This window comes from Cupressus sempervirens, chromosome 7, assembly GCF_028749045.1.
Source record: "Cupressus sempervirens isolate cs-2001-9-10 chromosome 7, ASM2874904v1, whole genome shotgun sequence".
Lineage (NCBI taxonomy): Eukaryota > Viridiplantae > Streptophyta > Pinopsida > Cupressales > Cupressaceae > Cupressus > Cupressus sempervirens.
The window spans coordinates 72,426,658-72,436,862 of record NC_143124.1 but is presented as its reverse complement, the minus strand read 5'-3'; the positions used below and the strand labels follow the sequence as shown (position 1 = coordinate 72,436,862).

Genomic DNA, 10,205 nt, shown 5'->3' with positions numbered 1-10,205 from the left:
AATAGTAGGTCTTCAAGATAGGTTTAGGTATAGAAATGAGTTTAATGTTCAATAAAACAATTGTATGGTTTTTCAAGTTCAAACATTAAATAAAAAAGGTAATGGCTGGTTCAGAGGGAATTTTAGGTTGTAATAATTTTAAAATACCCAACTCAACGATGATAGTTGGTTTGAGTCAATTATTATAGGGTGTCTTATAAATTGGAAAGAGTCTCTGATGTAAATGGGAGGAGGGAAAAATATTGAAAGACTGGTATGTACAAATTGGTGAGCAACAATATTAAAACTTAAATATTTTGCAACTCAAAGGTCCACAAATTGATTGGTTGGCTCTACAAATACATTAATAAGGTTTTCTTCAACATTCCAAGTACTTTGTTGATAAGTTTTATGTTATTATAGGTTTGTTGTTACACCTGTTGCAGAACCAGTAGATTTCTTTTAATTATTTATTTGTTGCAGTAGGTTTTAAGAAAATGAAGATCTTTCCATGAGGATGAAGGCCTAATACTCATGGAAAGAGTTATTCTAACATGTATGATATATTACTAACCAAGCACATGCAAAATTAAACAAGATAGGGATTCTACCCAAACAAAGGGGTTTATTTGCCGAATGGAGACATTAAACAATGTACATGTGAAGGTGAATTCATTGTTAGTTGGGCTTGGAAATGTGTGTAATCAAGAGATAGAGAAAACCCTAGTTTAAGAGTAAGAAGTGCTAGGAGGAGTCTGCCATATGGTTCCTTTTTAAATTGTATTGTTTATTATTTGATTGTCATTACTGTGATTGCTCCTCATCATATTCCCCTTTCTTAATATTCAATGGTGCAAAGCATTTTTGCCGCACCAATCTATTTATTCTATTTATTTAAGCAATAGAGATAGTCAAATTATAATCCTTATAAATTTTGAAAGAATTTGGCTACCTAAAATCTACAAATTTCATGGAATAAAAGCTAGAAGAGTGTACAAAAAAATATAAGGGAAACGTAGAGATCTTACTTGAAATGGCTACTGATTTCATAGCCTGTGATATATGAAACAGTTTGGAGTGCTTCCTTCTAGTCCTTTAGCTTCTCCATATAACTCCCCTTCTCTTCATATTTAGAAAACGCCTTGCCATACTTACCCTTTTCTATGTAGCGAAGAGCAGAAGGCTCCACACTGTAGAACAACGGAATGGTCTTAGCACTACTTTGCAACATGAGAACGAGCTCCGCCAAACACCATTGAGACTCTGCATATCCTTTAGAAAAGATTGCAATATGAGCCGAAGCAGAGCATTTGGCATTCTCAATGGTTGAAGGAAATGAGTCCCCAAGTTCTTTCTCTTCCGAATCAAGAAATGCATTTACTCCTAAATCTGTAAGAGAGTTGTAAAGCTAAAGGGCAAGGGTTTGTTTGACATCAGGGCCCCTGTGATTGATGAACACTTCAAACAATCTTGAAGATTCATCTACTCTCCTCGTTGTGCCATGAGGCTCAATTCCAGAGAAAGCGTCATGCTACATAGTCCATGGGTGAGACGATGATGCCGATGCCATTGCTTAATGCTAAATAAGAAAGTGGGTCTGTATTTCTGGTGCAGGGGAAGGGCAGAGGGAATTGGACTGAAGCATAAGCAGAGGATCATATAAAAACTCTAGATGCAAACGACCTAAGGCATAAATTTTCCTTTCGAAAAGTACCAATAAAAACCATGGAAAATGCTGAGAAAGTAGGCACCACTTACACCCCCATGAAAAGTAGATTAGATTCCATTTAATGAGTCAAAGTCTGAATTTTTAAGTAATGAGTGTTGGCCACTTGTTGGGCTGTAGGCATTCTCAATGTGAAAGAGGACAAGCTAAATATTCCAATCTATAGTGTAGCTCTTGCTCAGGGCCTTTGGATGACAATCAAACTGATCATCACCACTGATTCATGTACTTGTACAGCTATCAAATTTTTTATGGAAGTGCATGTCAATTAACTCTTGTCCTTATTTGAAAAAGAAAGCGTGTTTCAATAAAATATGTTAGCTTTATGTAAGTATATTCTGCATATTTTGGTTTGGGCAATTACCTGAGTAGATTCTATTAAATAATTAATGAAGCGTCATGAAAATTTGAAAAGAATTTTTCAGGGAAAGAGAAGTACTAAGATGAATAGTTCAGTTCCTATCGTAGTGATAAAAATATTCTACAATGGAAATTGTTCACATTGACTTTTCATCGACTTTTCATTGTTCTAATTGGTGAAACCTATCTAACACCTGCTATAGGTGCCAGTCTACGGAACACAAGATCAGGGACTACCCTTTGGCCACGCCTAGGGTCAAACCCCAGCCTAAAGCGATGCCTGTCAAGAAGGTCGAAGGAAAAAAAGAAGAATGGGTTACTGTTGGGCGCAAAGGCAAGCCTACCTTGAATCCTTTGGTCCCCAAGCCATCCTATGCGGCCATAACCATGATTCCTCCTGCTTCCATCAAAGTATCAGCGCCTGCTAGTGTGGAGACGCCAGCGGCTTCTGTTGCACCAGTTTTGGTTCCGTAGGTTTCCAACCTTGCTGGCTCACAGGGGATTAAGGCAGCTACCAGGACCTCATCCTTGGCTGGGGCTCATTCTTCTCTTGTAGTCTCTTCCATAGTACCACTAGCAACAAGGTGTTCTCGCAGTCCTCCTGGATGTGCAGAGATATCAGGGGTCAAACGGAAGGCTGTAAGTCCAGAGGATTTCTCGTCTGACTTTCACCCAGTTTCTACCTTTTTGCAAAATAGTTACTCCTCTCTCAAGGATGAGGATGATATGGAATATTTTTCATGAACTTCGTCTCTTGGAATGTTCGAGGTCTTACAGACATCCCCATAAAATTATATGTTCGGGATACCCGTCATAGACTTGGGAATTTAGATTTTCTTTGCCTACAAGAAGTTAAGATTTCTGGTTTCATGCTTTTTGCTGCATGCCGTGTCATTTGGCAGGATAGTATCATGTTTTCCTCTTAGCATGAAGCTGGCCGAGGTGGTGTAGTTACTCTCCTATCACCTAGCCTTCATTCTGCTATTATTTTGCATGGTTCTAACCCCACACACCATATTATTTGGCTTTTACTTTCCATCAACAATCATTCTTTTGGAGTCATTAATGTTTATGCCTCTAATGATGTTGTGGAAAGGGCGCAAATGTGGGTTTGGCTTGCTGATAACCTGCCACCAGCTACTTGGGTCCTATGTGGGGACTTCAATATGGTTGAAGTGGCCTCTGAAAAAGATGGCATTTTGCCTTTCCATTGGATATCTAGGGAAAGACAAGCCTGGCTTCACATGCGTCATAAATTGGGCCTCTTTGATCCCAATACTAGCCACCATCATGATAATGGGGCTTGGCACACTTGGTCCAATTTTTGAGTCGGTCCTGATTGCATCTTGAAACATCTTGATCGTGCTATGATCTCGGCGCAATCTTTTTTTTATTTTTCTGAAGATTGTGATCTACCTGTCATTCCCCTGATAGATGTGATGTTTTCAGACCACTATCCCATTTATTTTGGTATATCTTGGCAAATAGCTGTCCCCAAAGTGGTTAAGTCTCAATTCCTCCTCAACACATCTGTGTTATTGCATGCCTCTACTATCTCCCACATACAACGCGTCTGGAATTTGGAACCACGTCCACATTCCCATTGATGTTGGATTCAATGGTGGAATGATGCCATTACCAGAATGGCTCATCTTTTGCACATCTACGGGCGTCAGCTGGCCATTTTCAGAAAACAATTTTATGAAGCCAACACCCTTGCCCTCAAAAAAGCCTTTGAAGCACTCACCTTCAACCCTTTTGATGTGGATCTGCAACTTCAACTTGCCAAGCTTCGCCATGAAAAGAAAATTGCTGACAACTATGCAACCCGAGGAGCTCAAATCAAAGCCCATCTCCACTGGTTGGAGGTTGGCGACAAAGCCTCGAAGGAGTTCTTCCAGGCTCTCTGAACCCGTCATACCAATATTGGGATTAAAAAGATAAAACAGGGAACTGATGTTCTTTCCAATATGCCAGACATCCTGCAAGCTTTTGTTCTTCACAATGAGAACATTTTTGCTTCGCAGGGCCATTCGGTTGCTAAGGAGGAGGCTCTCAGAAAGTGTATTTCTGTTACTCCAAACTGCCTCATGGTTGAGCAATGTGCTTTCTATGAGAAACTTCTTTCCCTCCAAGACCTTAAAGAGGTAGCTTACTCCATGGCGGATGACAAATCCCCTTGGTGTGATGGATTTCCCTGTGAATTTTACAAACATCTTTGGGAGCAAATTGGTCCTGATCTGCACAAAGTCTATCTTGAAGCATACCATTCTAAAAGCTTAGGAGCAATTATAAATAAAGGCATTATTAAATTCATACCTAAAGTTGGTGATCCTGAGGACATCTGCAACTGGAGGCCCATCACCCTCCTCAATGTCTCTTATAAGATCATTGCTAAGGCGCTCTTGCTCAAAATTTGCCATATGCTTCCTCTAATTGTGTGGCCTAAAAAAACTGGCTTCATCAAATCTAGGTTTATTCTTGACAACATTATTGCTGTCTGGGATGGCATGGAATGGGCCAGTAAGTCCAAGCAGCAGGCTATCTTTTTAAAGATAGATTTTGCTAAAGCCTATGATCGCATTGAATGGCCTTTCATTTTGGCTATGCTTCAGGCTCTGGGTTTTGGTCCCAATTTCCTTCAGTCCGTGGAGATGCTCTTTGGTGATGCTAATGCTTGCATCACCATCAATAATTCACAATCTGAAGCTTTTGGACTTTTTTGTTCCATCAGAAAAGGTTGTCCGTTAGCTCCTGCACTTTATGTCCTTACTGCCAAAGGCTTTGGTTATTTACTTGCTCACTCTATGTCTTCTGGGCTGGTCTGTGGCATTTCCTTGCTTGCTTCTTCCTCTAAGTTAGTCAATGGTCATTTTGCTGATGATTCTTTTCTCACTCTTCTTGAAGATGAAGAAAACATCAAAAATGCATTAGATTGTCTTGACACTTTATGTCAAGCCTCTAGCTCTGCCATTCAATGGCATAAAATGCTCTGTTACTGACAGTCTTTTTTGCCAGCTCCACCTTGGCTCAGCCATTTCCAATGGAAATGGGTTACTCATGGAGAAATTTTTTGCTTTCTTGGCATTCCCTTTGCTTTCCAGGCTTCCCCTGTGGAACTTTGGAATGCTGTGCTTACAAAGATTATCAAAAAGCTTGATTATTGGATCACTAAGCCGCTTTCTCTTGCTGGTAAATTCCAGATTTGTTCTAAGATTTTGGCTGCCACCCATGTGTTTTATTCTTCTTGTTGGGCTCCCTCCAAAGCTTCATACCTCAAATTAGAACGTTTGCTCAGAGATTTTCTTTGGGCCTCTGGTTCTGACCATCATGGTTTTCACAGAATTGCTTGGAATTTCTGTTGTCTCCTAAGGGAATCTGGGGGTCTTGGCCTACTTTCCACTCAGAAGAAGGGCCTTGCCCTCTGTGCTAAATGGATTATCAGAGCTATTTCTGGAGATGAAGCCTGAAAAATTCTTGTCAGACATTGCATCTCTTCAGGCTACTCTACTAACAGACCAGCTTGGAAGGGAATTGGTTTTCAGACCCTTCTCACTATGCGAGAACCAGTGGTCATATAGGGCTCCTTCATTATAAAGAGCATCTGGAAAGCCTGGGAAGCTGTTAAACCTTGGCTTCATTGGGCTGGTAATGAGTTTCGCAATGGGCTGTCCTTAAATCAGCAGAACATTTGGTGGTCTCCCTTGTTTTCCTTCCAAGGTATTCCTCTTGCCAAGACTCAAGGTGCCAGTGCTCTGCGTTTCTATAAACGTGGCATTCACACTACTAAGGATATTTTTTCAAGAGTAACCATGAACTTCAGGTCCTGGGAGGATATGCAAGTTCAATTCCGCCTTGTTCGTGTCGATCATCAGACTTATGAGCTTCTGTTGTCTTCCATCCCTATGCACTTACTTCATAAAGTGGGGATTCAGTCTATTCGACCTTGGTGGTATGATTGGAAGTGGTTTCCTACCACTCCATTTACCAATTATAAGCCCAATATGGGATACAGATGGCTTTCGCCCCACCTTCCGATGGTGGACATGCTTAATCAACGGTGGCATTTGCATTCTTCACTTTCTCAATGGAGAAAACGGTTCGACACCATTTGGGAGGCCATTACAGAACCTAAGATTGCTCACTTTGCTTGGTACCTTGCTTTCCAAGGTCTTCCCTTGGGGTCTCAGCTCAAGCACATTGGGGTTTCTGACCCTAGATGCCCCTTCTATGGCCAACCTGAGTCCTTTTTGCATTTTTTTGGTTTTGCAAACATGCTCAGAATTATTGGCACTGGATCCATGATTTTTTCAAGCCTTTCAGGCCCGAACCTTTTTCATGGCACATGATCCTTCTGGGTGATTCCCCCAAATTTCCTTGAAAGTTTTCCCAGATTTGGCATACCTTCAGGATGGAAATTTTGTTTTCTCTATGGAAAGATAGGAATGCAATTTTATTCACTCATAGTTTTTTGGATGTTAACATTGCAATGTACACTAAGGCATGCATTTGTAACAATGTCATTATGCAGATACAGGTGCAAGCTAATAAAGTTGCACTAGAGGTTGCCCACTTACAAGAATTGTTAAACCACTGGGGCAATGCTCCTTGTACCATTGCCAGAGTGCCTCTGGATGCCTCAGCTGATGCTTCCTCATCCTGCGGTCGCCGTTCTAGATGCCAGTCCTTTGGTCGCCATTCGCACATGCCGCACTCCCAAGGTCCCCACCATCACTCTCCCAGCGGTGGTCATGGCGGTTGGAGGTGCTGCTCCACTTCCCCACCACGTGGTGGTTCTGGATGGTCCCCAGCTCCCCCCCCCTGGGCAGGCTTCTAGCTGGTCTCCAGCTCCTCCCCCTGGACGAGCACACTTTGGCAAGTTTCCCCAACTAGCCTTGGCAATTTCTCCTCCACGGCAAGACAAGAAGGATGCGGAGACTGCAACTACCCTAGATCCTGCAGATGCTACTGATGGCTAGACTATTCCTAGTCTGCCTCACAATCCCACTGATGCGTGGGGATTTCCTGATAAAGATGATCCTCCTCCCTCTGCTGGTACTGCCTTGTTAGAATGAGGTTGTTCTAAATATATATATATATATATTTTTTATGAATAGTTTATAGTTGCTGGTTGTGGCCATGTTATTTGCTCCAGCTTCGGCCGATTGAACTCATTCGCGGGGTGATCCTGTATCCCTCGGCCCTTTTTTGTGAATTGTAATCTTAGTAAATTTTATTAATTGAAAAGGACTATTCATCAAAAAAAATTATATATGCACAATGTAATTGTAAAAATTATATAATTTGTTAAATCAAAAAGATAGAAATTAAACAAATTTTTTTAATTGTGATATTGCTATCAGGATTTATCTATGTGATTTTGAGTCAAACTCATCCATTCATGTTTCATGAGTAGTGATTCAACATGAATCCATCTCTCATTAGAATAAATGGAACACTTCACACTCATTGAATCTAGGTGATGCTCACAGGGGTGAAACACCAAGACTTCCTGGGAGGTCACCCATCTAAGTACTACTCCAGTTTTAGCGCTCTTAACTACGATCCAATGAGTGACCTCCAAAGAATTCTTGGTGTTTCACCCCTATGAGCATCACCTAGATCCAATGAGTGCTAAGTGTTCCATTTATTCTCATGAGAGATGGATTCATGTTGAATCACTACTCATGAAACATGGGTCAATGAGTTTGACTCAAAATCACACAATTAAATCCGGATAGCAATATCACAATTTGACTTGTTGTGTAAATTATCTCCTACTTATAAATTGATGAGCTTAAGGGGCTTTCTAATGAATGATTCATAATGCACAACACTTGGTGAAGGTTTTTGCAAATGGGGTTGCAAGCTTTGAGTTTAACCATGGAGGAAACTTCGTAGTTAAGTGCATTCAAGCTGTATTGAGATGGGTGACCTCTCAGGAAGTCCCAATGTTTCACTCCTATGAGCATCACCTAGATCCAATGAGTGTTAAGTGTTCCATTTATTCTCATGAGAGATGAACTCATGGTGAATCACTAGTCATGAAACATGGGTCAATGAGTTTGACACAAAATCACACAGTTAAATCCTAATAGCAATATCACAATTTGATTTGTTGTGGAAATTATCTCCTACTTATCAAACTCTTTTAAATTTAGAAGAGGAAAAACAAGTTGAAACACCTCTAGTATGAGCATTGCACAAATCATGATCCCACCCTGTTTTTACAGCTACGAATCTAGTAAATGAAGGGTAACAATAACTCGTGGATAGTTGGCAAGCCTTGGTCACCCAAATTTTGCCCACACTGCCAAAAGCTAGAGGGAAGAATGGTGAAAAAGGATAAAACATATTAGCATGAATGAATGCTATAATAGAAACTACTAATCATCTAATGATTTGATATTAACATCCATAGTTTAGGTTTTTTTCTAATTTTTATTTTTATAGATGTGTAATAGGTACAATCTTCCGTGCTATTAGTTTTTTAATTTTTTTTTTCTCCATTTGTTGTAATAGATTTTTAATCAGTTTCTTTGTTTTTATATGATCACTTGTAGACATTAATGATTGATTCAACTTCAATTTGTATGTATGATCATTGTTCAACTCATTTGCTAGTACTGTATTTTTTGTCTAAACAATTTGTGTGTGTGATAAGTGGTGTTTAATTAGACAATATCATTATTTATTTTTTGTTTAGTGGATAATGAGATTAATGCTTCAATCTAGAGGAGATCAGAAATTGAGGCAGTTTGCTAAAAAAATGGAGAACTAAAAGATTTGGGCTTTCTTCATCTAAATTAAGTACGAATTGGTGGAGCTAAAATTTGAAATAAAAAAGCCAACATTAACAAGTGTAGGGTTGTTAATGCTTGTGAATGTTGCAAGCATTCAATTCAACAAATGACCTATAGAAAATTGAAAGTTACCATTTGTAGATCAACTCAATGGCAAGTACATAAGATGAAAGTGCAACATGTTAAACGATATGCTAAAATGTGATAAAATCATTCATCTCCACAAAATTTGATTCATTTCGAATGCACAAAGTGTAAGAGTTAAAATTCTCAACTAAATTAAGGACAATTGTTGTACCAGCTATACCTATAGGCATTGTCTAAACAAAGGAACATTGAATATACTTCAAAATTCCAGAGGTTTCTATAAATCCAATGTACTTATTTTGTAGGAACTACGTAATTGAAATTAATGACACCACATCATTTCTCTTTTATACACATTAAAATTTGGATTGTACATTATTCAAGATTAATCACAAAATCCTAGAATTCCTACTATTTAGAGTACAAACCAAAAGAAAATTGATATTAAACAAACTTCAATAAAATACGAAAAACCATTATAAATTTTTAAAAAATCATGAAATAGGTCTCTATAATTTAAATAAAGCTCTCTTATTGGTCAATGCTAATTCAACAAAAACATCCACTACCTAAGCTCATTTGTTAACCACTAGGTATACAAATCCATAGAGGAAAACAACTTTTTGCCCCCCTTACTCCCTAAGATCAATCCATTTCATTTTTTTAATTCTAAAAATAAATAAAAGTCCAAATAACTCTGCTTAGTAAAATTTTCTTGAATCTTTTGAAACCGTATAAATGCAGTATATTTTATATAGCATTTGAAAAAAAAAAAACTTGAAATTTAAAAATTCGGACTCTACAACGGCACCTCAATGAAAAATGCTCTCGTTGTACACCTTGAAGTATGTTCAAATCTGTCAATGGAAAACTATTTTTAGAGCAAGGTAGGCAATTAAATAAATTGATCCTCAAATTCACCACACAGTAACAAGAAATAAAATGTACAAACAACAAGACTCGACATAAAAAATTTGGAAGAAATACATCGATACAACTAAAATAGTAAAATAGAAATGTGGTCAAATACATCAACAATGACTCTATTGTTGTCTTTGATGTTCAAGAAAAAGATTAGATATGCTTGAAGGTAGTGCAGATTAGTAGATTATGTACAAGAATATTGGATGCTCATTTGACAAAGCAACATATAACAATTTATTTATTTTTTAAATCCCTAACAACTGCTGCTAATGATAACAACGGTTTTTAACTTTTGGGCTTCCCTCACAAGACTTGGAAACTGTACG

The 10,205-nt window shown here is 38.6% G+C and overlaps 1 protein-coding gene across 1 annotated transcript; it reads right to left on the bottom strand.

Moving 5' to 3' along the window:
• Positions 1 to 1,066: 1,066 nt before the first annotated feature.
• Positions 1,067 to 6,772, bottom strand: LOC149545551 (putative 2' cyclic ADP-D-ribose synthase BdTIR). The gene is made up of 2 exons (XM_089793798.1): positions 6,680 to 6,772; positions 1,067 to 1,387 (listed from the first exon to the last, which is right to left on the bottom strand). Exons 1-2 carry the CDS (start codon positions 6,770 to 6,772, stop codon positions 1,067 to 1,069), a joined length of 414 nt encoding a protein of 137 aa, XP_089649924.1.
• Between the last annotated feature and the right edge of the window lie 3,433 nt (positions 6,773 to 10,205).